The sequence below is a fragment of the Dendrobates tinctorius genome, unplaced genomic scaffold, assembly GCF_039654945.1.
Source record: "Dendrobates tinctorius isolate UK_male_01 unplaced genomic scaffold, ASM3965494v1 ptg000044l, whole genome shotgun sequence".
Lineage (NCBI taxonomy): Eukaryota > Metazoa > Chordata > Amphibia > Anura > Dendrobatidae > Dendrobates > Dendrobates tinctorius.
Genome location: NW_027361712.1, coordinates 16282938 through 16308728, shown reverse-complemented (window position 1 = coordinate 16308728; position 25791 = coordinate 16282938). Strand labels below are relative to the sequence as shown.

The following is a 25791-nucleotide window of genomic DNA, read 5'->3' as shown; positions in this document are numbered from 1 at the left end:
GCTGGCGAGCCGCAATGAGCCGATTAAGCCTGTTTCACACTTCCGTTTTTTCAAATCCGTCAAAATCCGTTGGTTTCCGTAAAAAAACGGATCCGCCATTTTTTTGCAGGATCCGTTTTTTTTGTCCCATAGACTTACATTAGTGGTTACCGCGGATCCGTCAAAAAAACGGATCCGTTTTTTTAAAAACGGATCCGTCTGCATCAGTTTCCGTCAAAAAAACGGAAACGGATCCGTTTGGCGGACACAAAAACGGAAGTGTGAAACAGGCCTTAGGAGTCGAAGTGGCTGGAGCTCAGCAGCTAAGGCCTGTTTCACACTTCCGTTTTTGTGTCCGCCAAACGGATCCGTTTCCGTTTTTTTGACGGAAACTGATGCAAACGGATCCGTTTTTTTAACGGGTCCGCGGTAACCGTAATGGAAGTCTATGGGACAAAAAAAACGGATCCTGCAAAAAATGGCGGATCCGTTTTTTTACGGAAAACAACGGATTTTGACGGATTTGAAAAAACGGAAGTGTGAAACAGGCCTAAGTGACCGGTGCCATTAGCAAGCAGACCACGCCCCCTACCATTTGACTTTTTCAACGCAGAATTGACTGGAATTGAGATCAGACGTCAAGTTGCTTTTGGAGAGCACCTGATGTGCCCAAACAGTGGAAACCCCCCAATTCTAACTCCAACCCTAACCCCAACACACCCCTAACCCTAATCTCAGCCCTAACCCTAATGTGAAAATGGAAATAAATACATTTTTTTTTAATTTTATTATTTTTCCCTAACTAAGGGGGTGATAAAGGGGGGGTTGATTTACTATTTATGGGGGTTTTGGCAGCTGTCACACGCTAAAAGACCCTTTTTATTGTAAAATAGTTTTTGCATCACCACATTTTGAGAGCTATAATTTTTCCGTATTTTGACCCACCGAGTCATGTGAGGTCTTATTTTTTGCGGGACGAGTTGACGTTTTTATTGGTACCATTTTCGGGCACGTAACATTTTTTGATCACTTCTTATTCCGATTTTTGGGACGCAGAATGAACAAAAACCAGCATTTCATGAATTTCTTTTGGGGGGGGTGCGTTTACACCGTTCCGCGTGCGGTAAAATTGATGAGGAGGTTTTATTATTCAGGTCAGTATGGTTACAGCGATACCTCGTTTATGTCATTTTTTTATGTTTTGGTGCTTTTATGCAATGAAAATTTTATATAAAAAATTATTTTTGCAACCCTTTATTCTGCAAGCTATAACTTTTTTATTTTTTCGCTGATGATGCTGTGTGGCAGCTCGTTTTTTGCGGGACAAGATGACGTTTTCTGCGCTACCATGGATATTTATATGCGTCTTTTTGATCGCACGTTTTTGAACTTTTTGTTCGGCGGTATGATAATAAAGCATTTTTTGCTTTGTTTTTTATTTTAATTTTTTAAGGGGTTTGCTAAAGGAGTTAACTAATGGGACAGTTTTATAGGGCGGGTCATTATGGACGCGGTGATACTGAATATGTGTACTTTTATTTTATTTTTTTATATTTTCAAAAAATGAATTTATTAGGGAATTTTTTTTTTTCTTTTTTTATCGGCGATCTGTCACAGGCACTGAAGCAGACTTCCTCATGCCTGCGCTTTGCGTCTTATGGTCGGAAAAATACGGTATGTAGTATGTTTGTTACGTTGCTGTCACACACTAAAAACGCTTTTTTTTTTTTTTTTTTTTTTTTATATACAAAGCAAGGTTTTGTACACCCATACTTTGAGAGCTATAATTTTTCTATATTTCTGCTAACGACATAATGTAAGGGCTTGTTTTTTTTTGTGGGATGAGTCAACATTTTTATTGGTACTATTTTCGGTCACACAACATTTTTTGATCGCTTTCTATTACGATTTTTGGGAGGCAGAATGATCAAAAACCATCAACTCAGATATTTTTGAGGGTTTATGCTGTTCACTGTGTGGTAAAAGTGATAAGACAGATTTATTCTTCAGGTCAGTATGATTACAGCGATACCACATTTATATAATTTTTTTACGTTTTATCGCCTCTCCACAATAAAAACAATTTTATTGAAAAAATATTGTTTTGCATCGCTGCATTTTCAGCTATACCATTTTGATTTACATTTGTCTTCATTGCTTCATTGGGGGACACAGGAAACCATGGGGTGTATGCTGCTGTTGCTAGGAGGCTGACACTATGCACAAAAAAGCCCTTCCTCAGCAGTGTACACCCACTGACTGGCACAAAAGCTCGTCAGTTTAAACTTAGTCTCAGTAGCAGGCAGACTTGGATCTGATCCCATATCCATCTTATCCTTTTCAGGTCACCTGTTGTGTTTTATTCATCTTTTACCCTTTTTCAGAATTCTTCACAGGGCAACAGGGTGTAATGTCTCACCCTGTCTTCCCGCACTCGAGCGACCGAGAACAGCATGGTGTTACTCACATTGTCCACTCTTGGCATTCTAGGTTGGACCTTATCCACTGTCACTTCCTAGTGCCCCAGGGTGATTCGAGGTGGCCGGTCCTTGCCTGTTCCCCACCCCAGCCCCCTCCTCAGTGCGGGCCAGGAGGAAGACTGTGGTCCCTTTTGAGGTGGCCTTCCCCCTTTCTTTAGGGGTCGACACCTTCTTCTGCACTGTTGAGTACCATGACGTTGCGGGAAGGACAACGCCTTTGTTGTTGCCAGGAAGCCCCCTTTTTTTCAATGTGGGGCCCCTGATGTCATCCTCAAAAGCAGAGAAGGAGGGGTCGGGACTCAGATTAAAGGTACTGTACCTCTTCTCTTCCACAGCTTCCCAGGCGGCGTGGGTGCATCGGTGATCCTCCCAATACTCTGCTTTACAGGCACCATCTAATATATAAAGCTCAAGTGTGTGTATGTCCGGGATTGACATCCGCACCATCGCAGCTACAGCCACAAAATTTGGCACAGTCACACGTCTGGACCCCGCGAAATTTTAACCCCGTGCGTTCCAATTCAGCAAACAATTTTGCCCCTATCTACATAATGGGGAAAAAGTTTGGGTATCAAGCCCCGCCCCTCATGTCATAATGGTTGCCATGGCGATGCTGATGTCATCATCATAGGTTGCAAGCCCCGCTGCTCATTATGATGTCATAATGGTTGACTATGGGATGGAGGATGTGTGATGGGTATATGGGCACTGGACTATGGGATGGAGGATATGTATGACGGGTATATGGGCACGGGACTATGGGATGGAGGATATGTATGACGGGTATATGGGCACGGGACTATGGGATGAAGGATAATTATAATTTACTATAACTAGCCACAGTTAGTTACTATGCCTGGGCAGCGCAGGGCTCTTCAGCTAGTTTTTAATATAGTCCCTGCTGTAGCACACCTCCGCCTCCTGCTTCAACGCACGGGAATATTCAGCGAGCTTTTTTCTCCCTTTGAGCTCGCAGGTACCATATCCTCCGCCCTGTGCACGCCCCCCTCCGGTCGATCCGGCCAGTCAGCGAGGAAACTCGTGCGCGCACACACACGCCCCCTTCCTCTTTTCCTCCTATCGGATGTGCTGTTTCATGTGCTGACCATCTCAGCGTGCCCTGCTCAGGCCCGCCCCTTTCTCGTCCATGCTTCTGCCCTGTCAGACAGCAGCAGTTGCAGCCACAGCTCTGGTCTTCTCCCCGCAGCACTTCTCTGCATGGAGCCGTTTAATACCACTAGCCAACCCCCCCCCCCCCCCGCAGCACAGTGCCGACAAGCCTACTTCTCCAGGACCAGGTACGCTCTATCTAGGCTGCATTTCTCTCCTCAGCAGTGTTACATTGGTGTTTACATATGCCCAGATCTAAGGAGCCTTAATCCAGCCCCTCCCTCACTATCGTTCACTGCACCATCTGTAAGAAGAAGTGGCCCACAAGTCAGACCTTGCCCTTCTGCCAAACTTGCACCCCTTCCATGCTGACATCAGAAGAACCCCCCCATGCGCCTGGGACGAAAGCACACCCTCAACTCAGGTCTATGTCTGACCTAACCGAGGTATCTCAGTCCCCGGTCCTGGTCTTTGACCATCTACCTAACCTGCCTACCACCACCAGTGCCCCGTACACTTTTAAGGACAATTTGCAGGCACCCCACCACCAATCTCAGAAGGGAAGATCAAGAGTTAGGTCTAAGAAGTGGACATACTCGAGCTCCTCGTCCAGCTCTCCAAAGTCTTTAATAATTCTGGCTCAATGATTAGTATTCCTGGACATGTTATTCGACACTGCCTGTGCCAAGGTCTTTCAGAGGAAAAGCTCTTGGCTGTCTCATCCCCTTTGGCTCTGCAAGAGTGTGCTGGAGGAGATGATTGCTGCCATGGATGATTTGACCTTTGCCCAGTTTCATACCAATCCCCTTCACCTGGCCCTCTTATCGGCATGGGACAAGAAGACCTCATCCTTGGATCATCCATCTCTTCATTGGAAGTTCGTCAAAACCGACGCCAGTCTCCTTGACTGGGGAGTGGCCTTCTTGCATCACACAGCCCAGTGTCCCTGGAGCTCTCGGGACGTTTCCCTGCCACTTAGTCTCCTGGAGATCAGGGCAATCTACCTCTCCCTTATCCACTGTCAGGATCTCCGGATAGGCCATTTGGTTTGCATCCAATCAGACAACGCCAAGGCCATGATGTACGTAAACCACCAGGGCGAAACACACAGCAGATTCGTTCTGGCAGAATTCTCCAGGATCCAAGTTTGGGCTGAGAAATTAATATTGGCAATCTTGGCAGTTCACATTCCGGTGGTGGACAATTGTGCCTCCTGATTTTCTAAGTCTCCAGGGCCTCACTTCGGGGGAGTGGTCTCTCAACTAAGACATGTTTAATCAGATTTGTCGGCAACCCTGACGTCGATCTGATGTAGCCAGGTCCCGCAAGTCTCTGGTGATCGGTCAGGATGCCCTGGTCCTGTCATGGTCTCGCTTTCAACTTCCTTACCTTTTCCCTGATCTCTCATTGATCCCGAGAGTCATCAAGAGAATCAAGTCAGAAGGAGTACCCATAATCCTGGTGGCCCCAGACTACTCAAATGGGCCTGGTACGCAGAGTTAGTAAACATGCTCACAGACACTCCCTGGAAACTTCCAGACCACCCAGAACTCCTTTTGCAGGGTCCCCTCTTCCACCCAAATTCTCAGTTTCTGAGTTTAATGCCATGGCTGTTGAGGCTGCCTCTCTGAAGGAAGCAGGTTTTTCACCTCCGCTCATACAGACCATGTTCAGTGCGAGGATGCCCGCGTCTTCTCACATTTATCATAGGACCTGGAGGGCCTATTTTCGTTGGTGTGAGGACAATCATTCCACTCTTATGTCCTTTTACTCACATCCATCCTGGCCTTTCTCCAGTCTGGCCTCTAATCCAGTCAGTTCTCTCTGTGGGGGGTTTCCACTGTTTTGTTACATCAGGGGATTTCCAAACGCGACATGGTGTCAGATCTCAATTCCAGCCAAAACGTCAAATGGCGCTGCTTCCCTTCCGAGCTGTGCCATGCGCCCAAATAGTGGTTTACCCCCACATGTGGGATATCGGCGTACTCAGGACAAATTGCACAATAACTTTTAGGGTCCTGTTACCCTTGGAAAAATAAGAATTGAGGGTGAAAAGATAATTTTTGTGGAAAAAATATGATATTTTAATTGTACGGCTGTATGTTATAAACTTCTGTGAAGCCCTTGGGGGTTCAAAGTTCTCACCACATATCTAGATAAGTTCCTTGGGGGCTCTAGTTTCCAAAATGGGGTCACTTGTTAGGGGTTTCCACTGTTTAGGTACATCAGTGGCTCTCCAAACGTGACATGGCGTCCGATCTGAATTCCAGCCAATTTTGCATTGAAAAAGTCAAACGGCGCTCCTTCCCTTCTGAGCTCTGCCATGCGCCGAAACAGTGGTTCCCCCCACATATCAGGTATCGGCGTACTCAGGACAAATTGCACAAAACTTTTGCAGTACAATTTCTTCTGTTACCCTTGGTAAAATAAAAAAATTGAACCTGAAGTATTTTTTTTGTGAAAAAAAGTTAGATGTTCATTTTTTTTTTTAAATATTCAAAAAATTCCTGTGACGCACCTAAAGGGTTAATAAACTTCTTGAATGTGGTTTTGAGCACCTTGAGGGGTGCAGTATTTAGAATGGTGTCACTTTTGGGTATTTTCTATCATATAGACCCCTCAAAGTGGCTTCATATGTGATGTGGTCCGTAAAAATAAAATGGTGTTGCAAAAATGAGAAATCGCTGGTCAATTTTTAACCCTTATAACTTCCTAACAAAAAAAAATTTTGGTTCCAAAATTGTGCTGATGTAAAGTAAACATGTGGGAAATGTTACTTATCAAGTTTTTTGTGTGCTGTATCTCTGTGATTTAAGGGCATAAAAATTCAAAGTTGGAAAATTGCAACATTTTCGCCAAATTTCCGTTTTTTTCACAAATAAACGCAAGTTATTTGAATGAAATTTTACCACTAACATGAAGTACAATATGTCACCAGAAAACAATGTCAGAATCACCGGGATCCATGGAAGCGTTTCAGAGTTATTACCGCATAAAGAGACAGTGGTCAGAATTGTAAAAATTGGCCTGGTCATGAACGTGCAAACCACCCTTGGGAGTGAAGGGGTTAATGGATTAGGCGAGGCACAAAGTGACGGTTGCCTCCATGTGCGCCTCGCCAAAAAACTTACTCCAGTTAGAGACTTGAGTAAGATTTGTAGTGTAAGGAACACTACAAAACGACTTGTCATGAATTTTTTTTTTTTGAATCAGATCTTTTTTTATTAAACATTCAGGAATCAATACAGAAAGAATATGACATCTTATATAGCTAGTAAAAATTACATTGAGAGCAGATATTATTTAAAGGGTAAAACTCTTCCTGTGTAAGAATAAATAAAAAGAAGAAATCTCAAAACACAGATATTTGCATAAAATTGAGCCTATAAACAACATGGCTCCACAAATAAACAAAAATCAAAATTATACATCAGTGCCTCATTTCTGCGGGAAAACCATCCCCGCCAGCCGCGCCACTCCGCATCATATTTCGCCCCCCACGGATATCAGGTCCAATCCACCCCAGCCCCCTCCCACCGCGCCACTCAAAATCTACTTCGCCACAAAGGGCACTAGACTTTATTTTCACCCCCCAAGCATCCCCTCATCGCAAGCACAACAGCAACTGGTCCAACATCGCATCCCGTACCAGTGCGCCCGAGGGGAGACCCGGTGACTCCATCCATGGCTGCCAAATTTTGTAAAACTTTCTTAATGCATTTCTTTTTAAATAAGCCCCCCTTTCCAATCTGATGACATTATTTAGTTTATTTTTAAGCTCTGACAATGTTGGTGGCATAGGATCCAACCAATGATATGCAAGTATCTTTCTTGCCTGATACAGGATGCGTGCTATTCCCAGGGCCACTGCAGAGTCTGGGTCAACCCCCTCCTCCCACAAATTCAACAAACATAGACGAGGTGACGGTCGTATTGTGATATGGTATACTTGGGCTATGAGTCCCAGGGTCTGCCTCCAGAAATCCCCAATGTGCCCGCACTCCCACATAACATGCATCAAGTGGGCATCATCCTGCCCACACCTAACACATTGTGTATTGGGCCGAAGTCCCATTTTAAATAATAAGCTGGGTGTTTTATATACCCTGTGAATGAGATATATTTGCGAAAGCCGCTGGCACTCAGAAACCGCCATTTTAGGGACCTGTTCTAGAATATCGGACCACTGGTCCTCCGTCAGGGGGCCAACGTCCCGTTCCCACTTATTCTTAGCAGCAGTCAGTGGATATGTCTCCAGATGGGCAGGCAATAATCTTTTATATAATTCAGAGATAAGTCCCCTAGAAGACTCAGATGTAAGCAGCATATGTAGTGTTTGATTATGTGTCACTATCACCGGATTTGTCCTTCTCTGTTTTTCCAATGCATGTCTTAGCTGTAAGTACTGATAAAAGAAAACGTGCGGGAGGTGAAATTCTGTTCTCAATTGTTCAAAACTCTTAAGAGTATTATTTTGCAAAATTTGTGACACCAGATAAATCCCTTTATCTTCCCATCTTCCGAACCCCACCAGCTTTTTGATCTTTTGCAAATCCGGATTTCGCCACAATGGCCACAATTCCGTAGGCCCATTTATCTTCAAAAGAGACTTACCCCTATCCCACACCTTGAAAATCATAGCCAACGTGGGGTATCGTGCCCCATTTATCTGCCGTCTTCCCACCTCCAACCGGCACCCTGGATATTTCCATACCGATCCTTCCCTCACAATATCACCACCATTGTCACACGCCCCGTCTCTACCCCAACCCTTAAGATGTTGCATCTGGGAGGCTATAAAGTATATGAATGGGTTTGGCACCGCCAATCCTCCCTCCTCCTTCCCTCGCTGCAGTATCTCCAAGCGAATCCTAGCCTGTTTTTTCTTCCAAATTAATTCCCGGAATAATGTATTTATTTTTGCAAAAAAGTCCCTACAGATCCACACCGGAGAATTATGTATCAAATATAATAATTGTGGCATCATTACCATTTTGATTAAGTTAGATCTACCAATATTCGACAACGGCAGGCGACACCAAGTATGTACTTTTGCTCTAAATCGCTGCAACAGGGGCTCCAGATTCAGAGCCCGAAAATCCTTCGGGACAGGACTAACAATTATACCCAGATACTTAAACCTCCGAACTACAGGGACCGGTATCTGCAAATCTGAGAAATCCGCCGGGAGAGGGTCTATCGGCATTAAAGCTGATTTGGACCAATTAATCCGAAGACCAGACCTCAGCCCAAATTCTCGAATGACCTCCATTGCCGGCAAAATCGAGGAATGTACCTTATCTAAATATAGAAGTAAATCATCCGCGTACAATGATATCCTCAACTCCACAGTTCCACATCTGAATCCCATTATTTCTCTGGACTTCCGAATTGCAACTGCCAATGGCTCCACCGCAGTAGCAAATAGCAAGGGCGAGAGCGGGCACCCCTGTCTAGTACCTCTCCCAAGAGGAAAAGACTCAGAGACCCTGCCATTAGCCCCAACCTTCGCCACCGGCGAGCCATACAACAGCCTCACCCCATTTATAAATCTGTGTCCAAAGCCCATTTTCCGAAGTACCGCCCACAAAAAACCCCACTCCAAACTATCGAACGCCTTAGCGGCGTCTAAGGACAAAATTGCTCTTCCCCCCAACTCCCCAGAACTATGTTGAATCCCCAAGTATAGTTTCCTAAGGTTCATAGATGTGGCTCTGCCTGGGATAAATCCCGTCTGATCCTTCTGTATAACAGATGAGATAACTCGGGACATCCTATTGGCGAGTACCTTGGCCAATAATTTAACATCTGTTGATAATAGGGAAATCGGGCGATATGAATCCGGAACCTCTGGATCCTTTCCGGGCTTTAATATTAAAACTATCAAAGCTTCCCTCATAGATGGCGGGAGGACCCTCTGCCTTTCAGCCTCTTCAAATACCTTAAGTAGCTTAGGTAGCAGTAAGGGTGCATAGGTTTTGTAAAACTCGCCAGGCAGGCCATCCATTCCTGGAGCCTTTTCATTTTGCATCTGACCAAGCGCCTCCTCCAACTCCTCCAACAGGATGTCCCGATCCAATGAATCCCTATCGCTATCAGCCAATGCAGGGAGAGAGAGAGCATCCAGGTACTGCTCAATCTCAGTCTCCGTGAGACTGCAATCTGATGTGTATAGTCGCATATAATACCTCCTTATCTCACTCACTATGTCCGCACTGTCTGTCACAGGACCACCCGAGTCCGTTTTTAGCCTATTGATATATGAAGATCCGTCCTGTGCTCTAATGACCGTGGCCAATAAATGTCCTACTCCCTCCCCCTCTATAAAATATTTTTGTTTGAGGAAATAACGTTTATTTGCTGCCGCCGACATGAGGTTTTCCCTGAGCGACCCCTGTGCCTTCTCCAAAGCGTTTTTAGTTTCCTCTGTCGGGTTGAGTATCACCGCAGCCTCCGCAACAGACACCTCCTGGATCAGACTCTGGGTGTAGTGTCTATTTTGGCTTTTCCGTGTGCATATTTCTCTAATATATAAGCCCCTGACATAGGCTTTCATGGAATCCCAGACTATGTGTGATGATGCAGAGTACTCATTAAGTTGAAAATATTCTAGAATGGCATCATGCAAAGATCCCCCTATAAGCTGGATCCAGAAGGGATTAAGCTTCCAGATAGGTCTAGATAGGGTGAGGGGGTGTCCCCATGAAAGTGTGACATGTAGCGGCGAGTGATCAGATACACTTCTAGGCAGGTAGGCCACCCCTCGTACATATGGGGTCATGAGTGTATTCCCAATGGCCAGGTCTATCCGTGACATAGTGTGGTGGGAGCTAGAGTAGCAGGAAAACTGTCTGGCTGTGGGGTTTTGGACACGCCAAAGATCTACCATACCCAGCTCCACTAACGTTCTAGCAAATGAGGTTGAGGCTGCATCTTATGATATGTTTCCCGAATGCAACTTATCCAAATAGGGATGCAAATATGTATTAAAATCTCCTATTAGAAGAGTCGGCGCAGGGGGAAAGGAACCCAAAATAGACAAGATTCTTTTTACTGGTTCGACTGAATAGGGCGGGGGGATGTATATGGCAACCAAAATAAATTGTATACCGTATAACGTGCAAAGCAAACATACAAATCTGCCCCCAGGGTCAACCACTGATTTAGTACATGAGAAGGGGATGGACCTGTGCACCAGCACACTGACACCCCGCGCATGGGTCGAGTACGTGGAATGATATTCATGTGAAACCCATCCCTTTCTTAGCCAATGAATATTATCTTTCACCATGTGGGTCTCAGACATACACAGGATAGCCGGGAGAAATTTCTGCATATTAGTAAATATAGCACATCTCTTATTTGCATCCCCGAGCCCCTTAACATTCCACGCTACAATATTAAGTGATATCGCCATAAGAGCAGACTAAAAAATGAGAAATCGGAACATACGCCACTCCCGAGGGAGAGAGGCAATCTCCACCATCCCTCAGTACAATGAATTGGGTGACACGGCTGACGCACATCACATCCCACAGAACAATTAGGGAATACAACAAACGAAAAAAACAAAGGAGGGAGAGGGAGCACTGCACACCAGTGCACAGCGCCCCTACCCCCAAACACAAGTGTAACTTGCACATTTCTCTCAAATAGAGAGAATCAGGGCTAGAAAACTCGCCCAGAGTCAACGCAGGGAGAAGGGTCCACAGCTTGTCACTGTAACGAGTGTCCACAGCAATCCGGTCAGCTCCCGCCCTGAATCCGAAATGGAATGAACAGTAGTAATTATACCAGCATAGCGTCCTAGACAAAAAGGAGTAACAACACCTGGTGGCGAAAAAAGGGAGAACTTCAAGTATTCTTCCTCCTCATGGACCTCTCATTAATATCCAGCCAGGACAGCACCATTCCCGCCGTATCAAAAAAGTGCGTTTCTCCATTCACATCAATCCGCAGTCTAGCAGGGTACATCATGGAATATGTCACCTGTAAGTCACGTAGGCGTTTTTTAATCTCAATAAATTGCGCCCTTTTACGCTGCACCTCCAGGGAAAAATCAGGGAAAATGGAGACTTTCCTCCCATTAATAGCAAGTTCCTTAATGTCTCTGGATCTGCGCAGGATAGCATCTCTATCTTTAAAGTGTAGGAGCTTGAACAAGATGGGACGCGGGGGTGCTCCCGGCGGGGGGGCACGCGTAGGGACCCTGTGTGCTCTCTCAATAGTAAAGAATGGGGACAAAACATCTTTACCAAAGGTGTCCGACTTGTCATGAATTTAATAAACAGGGTCACCACACGTCGAAAAATTGCATGAAGATGCCAAAAGTCTTGCAATTTTTCAAAGCTTTTTACACCAATTTTCTGGTGTAAACGGTTTTATGAACTAGGGCCTTAGTTTTTAAACAATTCCCAACATATCTATTTTTTTATTATTAAACAATATTTTTTTTAGTATTAACGATTTATACTGTAGGAACAAAGGGAACGCAAATAGGATCTTATTGATAGGGAGAGAGTTAACTTAACCCTTCACGGTTGAGCCAGTGATGTCCAAATTATTCCATTGTTGCTAGCAACTCAAATGACCACACGGAGACTGGGGTCTCTGTACGGGAGGATCGAGGCAGATCACTAAGCCCCTTTATTTTAGTCACATCTTTTATAATCTTTTGCTTAATTATGCAAGGTTCTCATCTACCAATAAAATCATTTCATTTTATAAGCCAATAATATTGCAAGAAAACCAGAAACTACATATATGTCCGTACCTAAATAGCGTAGAAAGTAGTATAATGGCATATTCTTCAGAGTTTTACACCCCCCCCTCCCTTATCTTTGTACCTGATGAGAACAGTCTGGTTTCATGACAGCCCATGCCAATTATAAAAATGTATCTTACAACAACAAAAATTAAGAAACGAAACCTACAGAGAATGGATAAAACGAAACTTCAACTCTGATTTTAGTATTAATCCTTCACATTCCCCCCTAGATAAAAATTTTTAACACATATACAGCATCAGAGGTGCTATCCCAAGCTAACAGCTTGAGGGGTACTGGTCTTCACATGACTGATGCCGTGTTACCAGTCATGGCTGTCGCGGCGCACCCCTCCCCCCTGTATACTGCAATTCACGAATAACAATTTTTGATGACGGTGGTGGGGGTCTTTTGTAGGTAGCCATGTGCTTGGCTTCAACATCTTCATCAGATAGCCTTTTGAGATCGGTGCAGAGAAGAGCAGGGGCAGCGACACCTTTGGTATCATCATTAGCTGGCTTAGTGCAGAATTTCCTAATACATACAGAAATACACCAAAGAATAAGTTTTAGTATCACATATACAACAAGGATACAGGCAGCAATGTGCAACAAGCTTTGTAAGATCCCAGCTATCCAGCCCCCAATTCCCTTAAATCAATTGTCTGGATTGAGAAAGGAGAAAGTGTCTGACCACCAACTGTCCTTATTACAATCATTGTCTTTATCGTATTGATCTCTGAGTCATTGAATATCTTCTAACTTTAACTTCAACTTCTACCAATAATAATATGGAAAATGCGAAAAACCAAAACATTATGTCCCTTCATTTGCTATTGGCTTGTTGGGTGATGAGAACTTGATAGGGACCGTCATACAAGGGTTCTAGTCCGTGCTTCCTGACATGCCTCTTCACGACTACCAAATCACCAGGCTTCAGGTTATGACAGGTGGCGGTTTCTGCTGAATCTGGAAGAGAAGAAGAAACTAGAGCATGGGTGTTAGCAAGATTTTAACTAAGCTGAATAACACATTGAACAGCACGGTCAGTCTCTTCTGATAACTGCTGAGGCTGGAAATTTGCAACTGGGGGCCTAGCGCCAAACAATATCTCATATGGGGACAGGCCATGTTTTGCAATAGGGGTAGTACGAGTACAATGGGTAGGAGCTCTGGCCATGGAACCGTAGTCTTCTGCATCATTTTGGTCAATATTCCCTTCAGTGTGCCATTCAGCCTCTCAACTTCCCCACTGGATTGTGGGTGGTACGGAGTATGGAGGGCTACAGTGGATCCAAGCATTGTCAGAACTTCTTAGTACACATGAGAAGAAAAGGCCGGGCCTTGATCACTTTCAACAACTTCTAGAACCCCATATCTGCATATAACTTCCATCACCAGTTTCTTCGCTGTGGTTTTTGCAGTCATGTTGGTAACAGGGAATGCTTCCGGCCAACTGGAGAACATGTCAACAACAACCAAACCGTATTCATACCTTCCAGACTTAGGCAACGTGATATGGTCCACCTGGAGCCTTTGGAAAGGATAGTCGGGCTTAGCAAGATGCTTCGGGGCACACGTTGAAGTTGACCGGGATTGCAAATCTGACAGATATTACAGGCACGGTTGAGCGCTGACAAAACTGTGGAAATTCCCGGGGCCCAGTAGAATTTTTGCACCAGTGCGAGGGCCTGATTCTTTCCTCGATGTGTAGGTCCATGTGCCCATGTGGCAATAGCAGGGTACATCCGCTTAGGGAAACACACAAGTTGGTCCTTTTTCCAGAGACCATTATCCATTCGTGCCCCATCAGTCTTCCATTGCTTCACCTCTTCCTTTGGAGACATTCTCTGCATCGTCATTAAGCGGTCTCGCGGGGTCCGACAGAAAACTTCAGTCTGTTGTAGATCCTCAGGTTCTTGTAGGGTCAGTGCTTCTTGTAACTGTTTACGCTGAGAGCGTGTGGTCACCTTAATTGGTATAGTCGGTTCAACGGATAAAAGAGCGGCGGCTTTTGCTTGCATATCCGCAAATGTGTTGCCAACAGTCTATGGACTGGTCCTAGGACCGTGCGCCTTAACTTTGATAATAGCCACCTGAGTAGGTAATTTGATCGAGTCCATGAGGGTTTTAACAGCTTCAGGATTTTTCACTGGAGTTCCGGCAGTAGTAATAAACCCTCGATTGGCCCATAGAGCCCCAAAATCATGAGCAATACCAAATGCATACTGTGAGTCCGTGTATATATTAGCCCGTCTGTTCTTGGCCAAAGTACATGCAGTAGACAGAGCCTGGAGTTCTGCTTCTTGTGCTGACTGTGAGGGCGGGAGCGCAGCTGCGTGCACTACAGTGTCCTCTGTGGTAACAGCGTATCCCGTGTGGAATCTACCAAGCTCGTCAGCATATCTTGAACCATCCGTCTATAACACCAGATCGGGATTTGGGAGTGGATTCTCACTGAGATTTGGTGGACTATCTGTTTCTTCAGTCAGAAGTTGGGAACAATCATATTGGAGGTAATCCTCATCACTGCCATCTTCCCTTATAATTCATTATACCGTCTTTCAAGGCGTTGTAAAGGGGTTGCATTATGCGGGATGCATCCGGTATCCACTGACAACAATAAGTGCATAGTCCAAGAAAACGCTGGAGTTCAGTTTCATCTTTTGGGAAAGGAAGGGAGCTGACAGCTATTTTTCTTCTGCGAGGTGTCTGGCACCCTGAAGGAGACAGTGACCCAAGAATCACTTGACCAAGGCAGAACTGAAGTCTCGAGGCCGTAACCCAACAGTTCAGTGCTGCCAGATACTTAAGGAGGCTAACAATGGCAGAAAGAGCAAAAGACACCTGCTCATATTTTTTTGCAAACAGGTTGGGACTGTTTTGGGCCCCTTGTGGTATAACTGTCCATGTTGACTGTCGTTTCTGATAAGTGAATGCAAATAGAAACTGGCAGTCTGGGTGTAACGGAATGCTAAAGAAGGCATTGGTAAGATCAGTAACTGTAAACCAAGCAGCATCCTGGGGTATTTGGGACAAAAGAGTATGAGGATTAGGCACCACTGGAGTTTCCAGAATAGTAGCGGCATTAACTGCCCGTAGATCATGTACCAGCCGGTACACAGGGGCTGGCTAGGTGGGGTCTTTTTCTTAACGGGAAACAAGGGCGTATTACATGGAGAAACACAGGGTACCAGAGCACCGTTATCAAGTAACGTTTGTATTTGTTCCTGAAGGCCCCGCTCCTGATCATGTTTCAAAGGATTTTTATGGACTTTGGGAAAAGGGGCACCAGGTTTGAGAAATGCTTTTACTGGTTCTACAGGCATTTTCCCTATATCATTTGACCCTTTTGACCAGAGTTTAGATGGTATGGGGTGAGTCATTGATCCTCAGGCAATATTGGGGGTGGATCTGTGCCTATCAGGGCCATCATAACTGTAGGAAGGGCATGCAAAATGCAGATTTCCTCACTGTCTTCATCTATATAGGGATTTTATAACAAAAAAAAAAACATCTGACCATCATCTTGGAATTGTATTCTGGAGCGGAACTGTGATAATTAATCTACCCCTAGTAAATTTACATGACTTATGAGAGAGATAACAAACTGAGCAGTAATGAGAATTAGCAGGGAGGGGCTGAGGAGCAGGGTTCCCACTAGCTGAAGTCTGAGGAAGGGGGGCGAGAGAGTTTGCTGTGTGGGCTGAAGGGCACACTGTGTGCTTGCAGCTGCGGTGGGGGCTAGAGGCTGCTGTTTGCTCTCTTTTTTTTTTTTTTTTTTTTTTTTTTTTCCCTCTCTCTCTCGCTCTCTCTCTACTGAACAGAGCAGGTTAAAGTCTTCTGAAAACGTCTTTTTTTTTTTTTTCTTCTTTGGATCCCCATAACCACAAGCAATATTAGGCATAGCGGGGACTGGGGCTGGCAGCGGTGGCTGATAATAGATACCGTCAGCATTCAACAAAGGAAAGGTGGGGGCTGCAACACCCGGTCTTCTTGTGCCACAATTATAACAGACCTCTCTCCACTGAGGATTAGTAACTACACATACAGCACAGATCCACCCGGCAGGATCATAGGGTGGGGTCATACTGAGTTTCGGTAGTCCAGGATACATCGGTGCCTTAGGGTTAAAGGGCACAGAGCTTACAGTCGGGAGGAGAGGCTTGATTTCCTGGGGAGGGACTTTATCATCTAGCAGGGAAACTTCTTGTTTCAAATAATCACTTTTAACTATTCGACTGCCTGACACATTGGTATTAATCTTAATTCCTTCTTAACCAATCACATTCTCACACCACAGTCACTTGCTTGAACCACAATACATCCAGTCCCTGTCATAATAGACAATTTTTCCTTCTTCAACATAGCAGTAACAGAAACAATCAGAATTCACTTGCTGTTCAATTTCCACATAACCGTCATTATACAATTCATGTGCCAGGCCACGGAATTCCTCAGCGCCTTTAAGTAATCCATCATCAGTCAATCTCCCTTTATTTATTTTTTTTTTTAACTCCTTCATCCCATAGCGTAGGCTACAACCTCCCGCCCTTAGGAAATCCCAGAATCGAAAATATTTTTCCTGCATTCTTGACAAATTTCTTTCCTCGTCTTTGAATCATAAGACTAACAGTATCTGAGCCTTCACACAATTCCAAACTTTTCTTTTTCTTCTTTGAATCATAATTCTCTCCTTTAGAGCTAAATATCCTGACAAATTGTGCACAATACTGGAGCAGCAGTCTCCGTTTGTTCCACAGGGTCAACCCCCTCTGGGAAGCCCAAAATTCGCGGTACTCAGTGAAAGGAGGAGGGCGTCTCAGACTATCCCTCCGGACACCTCTGGTTATATATATATATACCTGAGTTACGTATCCTACCCATCTTCGATCACATCACCACGCCTGATAACTAACAATGACCAGAAATTCAGGATATTTTGACTATAAAGAGAGTCACAATCACTGGTCAATCCAGGGTGTCCGTCCCTTATGAGGTACGGTTCGAGCACTGGGCCCCCAACGGGACTACACCTCTATATGATTCCACCCATGAATCACCCCACCAGGGGACAAACCTCAGATCCTCTTTGCAGCAACAAGCACAGGAAAACCACACCAACGGTCAGTCTGAACAGTATAACTGCCAACTTACCGTGGTCGTGGGGGGTGATCAGTCCCAATTTTCCAGCACCCGTGTCCGCTCCGAGGGTCCTTTGTCTTGTTGTCCTCCGGGGGCAGAGGCATCCCTGTTCGGGGGCCCCACGTTGGGTGGCCAGCTGATAGGGAGAGAGTTAAATTAACCCTTCATGATTGAGCCAGTGATGTCCAAATTATTCCATTGTTGCTAGCAACTCAAATGACCACACGGAGACTGGGGTCTCTGTACGGGAGCATCGAGGCAGATCACTAAGCCCCTTTATTTTAGTCACATCTTTTATAATCTTTTGCTTAATTATGCAAGGTTCTCATCTACCAATAAAATCATTTCATTTTATAAGCCAATAATATTGCAAGAAAACCAGAAACTACATATATGTCCGTACCTAAATAGCGTAGAAAGTAGTATAATGGCATATTCTTCAGAGTTTTACACCCCCCCCCCTTATCTTTGTACCTGATGAGAACAGTCTGGTTTCATGACAGCCCATGCCAATTATAAAAATTTATCTTGCAACAACAAAAATTAAGAAACGAAACCTACAGAGAATGGATAAAACAAAACTTCAACCCTGATTTTAGTATTAACCCTTCACATTATCCGATGGTAAAAGATATATAATTATACATTATCCACTCACCCGCTGCAGGAAAGGTAAAGCATGTAGAATATGCGTTCAGCTGCTGCACGTCCAAGGGTCAAACCAGTGACCGTCGACATATAAAATTCATGGAGCTTTTTTATGAACTTCATGCGCTGCCAAACATTAGACTCAGATCCAGTTGAGATGAAAGATTATGGTTTTATAGCCAACGCGTTTCGAAGTAATAAATACTTCTTCCTCAGGGGATGGCAGATGTCTGTCATCCCCTGAGGAAGAAGTATATTACTTCGAAACGCGTTGGGAATAAAACCATAATCTTTCATCTCAACTGGATCTGAGTCTAATGTTTGGCAGCGCACGAAGTCCATAAAAAGCTCCATGAATTTTATTATTATTAAACAATAGCACTGTAAAACACTTCACTTTTTCTGTAAAAAGTGAAAAACTCACCTGAGGACCTGTGAAACCATCACTGATTGTGGAAACTTCACACTAGACTTCAAGCAGCTTGGATTGTGTGGCTTTCCACTCTTCCTCCAGACTCTGGGACCTTGATTTCCAAGGTCAAGTGTGAAGTATCCACAATCAATGATGGTTTCGGGACCCATGTCATCTGCTGATGTAGGTCCACTGTGTTTTATTATCAAGACCAAAGTCGGCGCATCCGTCTACGAGGAAATTTTAGAGCACTATATGCTTCTCTCTGCCAACAAGCTTTTTGGAGATGGACGTTTCATTCTCCCGCAGGACTTGGCACATGTCCACACTGCCAAAATTATCAATTCCTGGTTTAAAAACAACAGTATCATGGGCTTGATTGGCCAGAAAACTTGTCTGACCTTATCCCCATAGAGAATCTATGGGGTATTGTCAAGACGAAGATGAGAGACAGCAGACTCAACAATGCAGGCGAGCTGAAGGCTGCTATCAAAGCAACCTGGGCTACCATAACACCTCAGCAGTGCCACAGACTGATTGCCTCCATGCCACACCACATAGATGCAGTAATTGATGCAAAAGGAACCCCGACCAAGTACTGAGTGCATTTAATGGACATACATTTCAGTAGGCCAACATTTTGGATTTTAAAATCATTTTTTCAAGCTGGTGTTATAAAGTATTCTAATTTTACTTAGATAATGACTTTTGGATTTTCATTGGCTGTAAGCCATAATCACCAACATTAACAGAAATAAACATGTGAAATAGATCACTCTGTGTGTAATGACTCTATATAATATGAGTTTCACTTTTTGTATTGAAGAACTGAAATAAATTAACTTTATAATGATATTCTAATTTTGTGAGATGCACCTATACATACTGTACATGCATATATATTACACAACGATTGTAAGGAAGGAGCAGTATTATATGGTGAGGTGAGTCTTCGTATGTTGATGTCAAAGGCCTGTTTTTTAAATATAGGGTTGTTCTTATTGATTTATTTTCCAGATTTGAGGATTACACTGATTTATAGTGGAATTGAAGTGGCAAAGAAGGTGGTTCAAAGTGGAGAATGCAAATTATCAGCAAAGGCTCCTCTTGAAAAGTGTCTTAGTGGAATGGAACATGTGCTTCTTCCTGCTCCAGGAGACAAATTTCAGGCAGACATACGTGCAAGAACAGAGGAATTACTCTGTTTCCTTCAATCTGGTGTCATGCTAGCTAGTAACACTGATGGAATCTTTGCTCAGCGTCAAAAATTATGTTCAGGGCGTATTTACTGGACAGGACCTTCAAATTCTAATGAAGTGATCAACAAACTGGAAAGAGATGCCCTTGTTAAACTGTTCGACACCCATAAGTTCTTGAGAGGTAAGTGTCTGAGCTACTAGATCCATTTCTAATTGTCTTAGGACATATTCTGTTTGACATTTAGAATGGACCCTTTCTGTTTCTTTCTATAGGGAAGTGTTAGTAATGCTGCTGAAAGGGAAAAGTTGAAATGTTGTCCATGCAGGTCATTGCTATTTTTATAATAATATTGTGAAAACTGACTGAAAATTATGAAAATGATGGCTGCTATGAGCAAATCACTGTTGCACTATTTTATGACATTCTCTGTATGTTAAATTTCTTTCAGATTTGGAAACATTTAAAGCAAACGGAGGCACTCCACCTGATTGCCATGTCACTTTATGTTTTGGGGAGGAAATTTCAGAACATAGCCATACTACAGACAAGCTTATCACAGCAAAGGTGAGGAGGAAACTTTATCATTTGATACATTTAAGGGCATGTCACACTAAGAGATATCGCTAGCAATATCGCTATAACTAGTGACGTTATAGCGATATTGCTAGCGATATCGCTGTGTCTGATACTTACCTACGACCGGCTCCCCCGCGGGTTATCGCTGATCGCGCGAGAACGTCCTGGACTGTTTCTCGTCATCTGCTTCCTGCGGCGCTTCCTGCTGTGAAGGCGAGCGACGCGTGGAGCCGGGCGGGAGGACGCAGGATCGCCTAGTTTGACAGGTAAGTAGCGACCCCCGTCCCCAGCGATGTCGCTTGTGAGATCTGCCTGTGTGGCAGCTCACTAGCGACCACTTAGCGATGTACCAGCGATCCTGACCGCGTCATATCGCTGGTCGGGATCGCTGGTACATCGCTAAGTGTGACAGTACCTTTACAGCCAGTGTAATTAGAATAGTATTTTGTGTTATGAAATGTTCTTGAATTAATTTATGAATGTCATGTTATGTTTCTACATTGCTATATTCATGCAATGTTATTAACTATCTTATTTTTTTCCTTACAATATGCATGTGCACATATCTTTATTCATTACATAGTGGAATGTGAGAACAATAAAATGTAAATCAAAATTAATATCCCATGCCCATGGAGGTTTGGGTTTGGAATGATACTCAAAATCAAAGTGGAAAATCAAATTACAGGCTGATCCAACATCAGTGGAAATGCCTCAAGACAAGGAACTGGTGCTCAGTAGTGTGTGTGGCCTCCAGGTGTCTGTATGACCTCCTTACAACTGAAGGATCTCCTCCTAGACCTGGATTAAATCATCAGTCAACTCCTGGACAGTATGTGGTGCATCCTGCAACGTTGGTGGATGAAACGAGACATTACCTCCCAGACGTGCTCGATTGGATTCAGGTCTGGAGAACGGGCAGGCTAGTCCATAGCGTCAATATCCTTCATCATGCAGGAACTCCTGACACACTTCAGCCATATGAGGCCTAGCATTGTCATGCATCCAGAGGAATCCAGGGCCCACTGCACCTGCTTATGGTCTTTCATTGGCTCTGACCCTTCTAACAAATGCCTCCTTGCGCCGTTACTGACCCACTGCCAAACCAGTCATGCTGGAGAATGTTGCAGGCAGCAGAACGTTGTCCATGGCATCTCCAGACTCTGTCACGTGCTCCGTGTGAACCTGCTGCTGGGTTGTTGCCCTCCTACAGCTTCTTTCACGTCTGTTCGAGTACTGGCCGGTCTCATGGTATCTGCTCCATGCTCTGGACACTATGCTGACAGACAAAGCTACCCTTCATGCCACAGCTTGCATTGATGTGCCATGCTGGATGAGCTGCACTACCAGAGCAACTTCTGTGGGTTGTAGGCACCGCCTCATGCTACTGTACAGTACCTCTAGGGGTGAGACCAATGACAAAATGCAAAATTGACCAAAACAACAAACAAAAAGGATGAGAACAGATAAGTGGTCTGTGGTCACCCCCTGCTGAACCACTTCTTTATACTGGTTGTTTTGCTAATTGCCTATCATTTCTGCCTGTTGTCTGTTGCACAACAGCAGAAGAAATTGATTCACAATCAGTGTTGCTTCTTAACTGGACACATTGATATCAGAGAAGTGTGATTGACTTGGAGTTACATTGTGTTGTTTAAGTGTTTCCTTTATTTTTTTGAGCTATGTATTTAGCTTCATGTGAAGTGACTAATCTCTTATTCTTCCTACAGATAGAACAAGTTTTGGCCTCTGAGATGGTTCGTCAAGCAACAGAGAGTCTCTTTGATGTTCAGTTTCCAGATGCACACATGCAGAATCCCTCTTCCCCATATCTCATTGATCTGTTACCAGTAACTACATTGGATAGTATACCTGAATTTTCATAATTTGGTCGTGCCCTCTTATTGCATATTATCTTTCCCATCCTCCTTTCATTCAGGATTAGTACCGTTTGTATATATTTTTATTTAGACGTGTTCAGATGTAGATAAAGCTTAGGTAAGTATGTAAACGATTTAATTGTGTGTCCAAATATAGGAACTAGAGAGGTCAGGTAAGTCAAGGGTGCGAGAAGGGTTTCAAACAAGTCACTCTGCTTAAAGGGAATCCATCAGCTTGTTTTTGCTATGTAATTTGAGGACAGCATGAGATAGGGGTTAAAACATTGAATTTAGGGATGCGTCATTTATCATCTGTGTGCTGTTTATGTACAATGAAGGTTTAGTTACTAGGACATTATCATTGCTGTGACTAGCTGGCACATTCTTGCTAGTTCAACTACTCATCCTCCTGTGATAATCAGCTCACTGTCAATATACAATGTACATAGAAAGCCTGGTGTGAGTGGGGGCAGCTTTCTCTGCATTTTACATCTAAGAACCCTGATTTTGTCAGAACCGCTGCATCCAGTAAACTAAATGATACATCGCTAGAGTCAAGGTCTCTTTGCCTACATTATGCTGATCTCAGATGAGGTAGCAAGAACCTGCTGACAGATTCCCTTTAAACTAGAGTAGTTTAAAGGGCTAGGGCAGTATATTAAATCTAATCTAGTTAAGCCCTTGAGTTAAGACTTCAGTTATTACTTCGTCTTAATAAACTGCAGAATAATTCTTAGGGTACCGTTACACATAGCGATGCACCAGCGATCCCGACAACGATATGGATCGCTGGTGCATCGCTAAGTGGTCGCTAGTGAGCTGCCACACAGGCAGATCTCACCAGCGACATCGCTGGGGTCGGGGGTCGCTACTTGTCAGACGCGGCGATCCTGACGTCCTCCCGCCCGCGTCCACAGGAAGCGCCCGACGAGAAATGATCCAGGACCTTCTCGCGCGATCAGCGATAATCAGCGGGGGAGCCGGTCGGAGGTAAGTATCACATGTAGCGATATCGCTAGCAATATCGCTGCTACGTCACAAAATCGGTGACTTTACAGTGATTTTGCTAGCGATATCGCAGTGTGTAACGGGGGCTTTACTCTTCTAAAAGATTTCCATTTAGCACTAGTGTATTGATATTTGTATAATGCAATAAGGAAATTGCTTCAGTATCAAACTATCTTAGCCTCTGTGTGAAAATCACTGTGTAACCAACCTGATGAAAATGAAGCTTGGTGACATATACAAAGACTCTTTATCTTGGACACAGTACACTTTGAATGTCATCTATGTAGATCGCTCACTTTTATGTTTACTTTATCTCTTCTGCACTTTCCTGTTTGAAATATGTGATCTTTGTTAGTGAGTCTACTTATACATGTCTATTATGTAGGTTTCAGGTCAACATATTATAGTTCATATTAGTTGTGTTAAATATTAGTAATAAATGCTAATTATATAAAAATAAGTGCACAATATATTTGTCTATTCAGTCACAACTATGAAACACTGTATGCTAAATGCCTTTTGACTGTTGCTTGCGATGTACTATGTTTATATTGATGACTAGTGGTGAGCGAGTATACTCGTTGCTCGGGTCTCCCCGTGCATAGTCTGCGAGTATTTTGGTGTGCTCGGAGATTTAGTTTTCGTCACCTCAGCTGCATGATTTGCGACTGCTAGACAGCTTGAATACATGTGTGGAATGCCTGTTTGTTAGGGAATTCCCACATGTATTCAGCCAGTCTGCAAGTCGCAAATTATGCAGCTGAGACGAGAAAAACTAAATCTCCGACCACGCCAAAATACTCGGAGATCACCAGAGCATGCTTGGGGAGACCCGTGCAACGATGCTACTCTCCCATCACTATTGATGACTACTACACATAAAGTAGAATTTTCTTTATATTACATTTTTTGTATTTGTGATGAGAAAATATATAGGGAATTTTTAAGCATAAACGTTTCAAAACTGTTCATACTATTTTATAATATTTTTATAGTAATATTGCTATGTCACTGTGATGGTGGCCTGACTCCACAAATTGTAAATCTTTAATACATAAGTCTATAAATAAATTATAAAAGAAATAGATATGTTTTCTCACACTATTTATCAGTCTGCATGTCCCTGAAACAAACAGTATTGGAAAAATCCTGCAAAGAACACTGGTGTTAACTTATATGTTTGGCATGCGGTCAATTGACAGGCAGGGCTTAGAACTTTTTTTCATTATTATTTTACCCACTTGTACAGCACCATGAATTCCACAGCACTTTACAGACATCATCATCCCTGTCCCCGTCTGAGTTCACAATCTAAATTCCCTATTAGTAAGTCGGATACTTACCTGAGGCCACACATGGGAAGCAGCAGCAGGAGGGATAAAGCCAGCAATTGCTGGAACTTGTACAGCAAGTTCATTAATGATCTGGCTACAGCAGCTTGAGGAGCAACTCGCATCCAAGGTAGTGAGAGAGAAAATTTTATCTGACGTACTGTATTTATTACATGGGGCCGCAGCTTTTTTGGCAGATACATCTGCTGATTCTATGAGACTGGCAGCTAGAGCAGCTGGATTATCGAATGCGGCAAGGCGTGCATTATGGTTCAAAGGATGTCCAGGAGATTTACAATCCAAGATCAAGCTGTGTTCGCTACCCTGTGATGGCCAATTTTTATTCGGAAAAAATATGGATGACATTCTAGAGAAAGTGAGCGACAGGAAAAAGAACTTTCCCAGGGGATCAGGGAAGGTCGTCTTTTCGGAGGAGAAAAATCAGCAGAGGTCGTCCTCCAGGAGAAAAGAAAATGGGAGGATAGAGGAAAAAAGGAGTTTGGATACATGTTCGGCGGTCCCTCCTCTACATCCAAGAAATCCTCGCAATGACGCCAGAACTCCTGTGGGAGGGAGGCTTTCCCTCTTTATTCAGGCCTGGGAAAACATCTCCAACACCTGGGTTTTTCACATAGTGAAGGAAAGCCTGAAAATACTGGCCCTAGAGACTTGAGATCCTGAGCTTGGTGGACAAACAAGTTCTGTCCGAGGTTCCGCGCGAACAGAAGGGGTGGGCGTTTTATTCACCCCTCTTTTTAATTAAAAAAAAAACAAAAAAAAAACGATGGCTCGTTCAGAACTGTTAGAAATCTCAAGGGTCTCAATCATTGGGTCACACCTTCAAGATGGAATCAGTGACTACAGCCATAAAGCTCTTCCATCACGATTGTTTTATGGTGGTAGTTCATTTAAAGGATGCCTATTACCACATCCCTATCCATCCAGGTTATCAAAAATACTTGAGGGTGGCCCTATACATCCAGGGCAGACTCAGACATTTTCAGTTTAGGCCGAAAGGAAGGGCTCTGTCAATAGCCCCGGGAGTATTCACCAAAGTCATAGCAGAGATGACAGCCTTCTTCCGAATCCAAAACACAATTCTAGTTCCCTATCTAGACAACTTCCTGATAGTAGGAGGATTGGAGGATCACTGCGCGGCACAGTTAAGACAGGTGTCAGAGACCCTACAAGAACTTGGTTGGATGGTGAATACCCAAAAGTAAAAATTACAACCTCTAAAAGTGTGGACCTTCTTGGA

The 25791-nt window shown here is 43.8% G+C and overlaps 1 protein-coding gene across 1 annotated transcript in view; it reads left to right on the top strand.

The window, feature by feature from the left end:
- The window catches only part of IRF9 (interferon regulatory factor 9), a 58604-nt gene extending 34315 nt beyond the window's left edge, over positions 1 to 24289 (top strand). Inside the window, exons 6-8 of the mRNA XM_073575364.1 lie at positions 19556 to 19918; positions 20187 to 20302; positions 22045 to 24289. Coding sequence (XP_073431465.1) covers positions 19556 to 19918; positions 20187 to 20302; positions 22045 to 22200 — 635 coding nt within the window. The 3' untranslated portion in view covers positions 22201 to 24289. The remainder of the gene's footprint in view (positions 1 to 19555; positions 19919 to 20186; positions 20303 to 22044) is intronic.
- The last annotated feature ends 1502 nt before the right edge of the window (positions 24290 to 25791 follow it).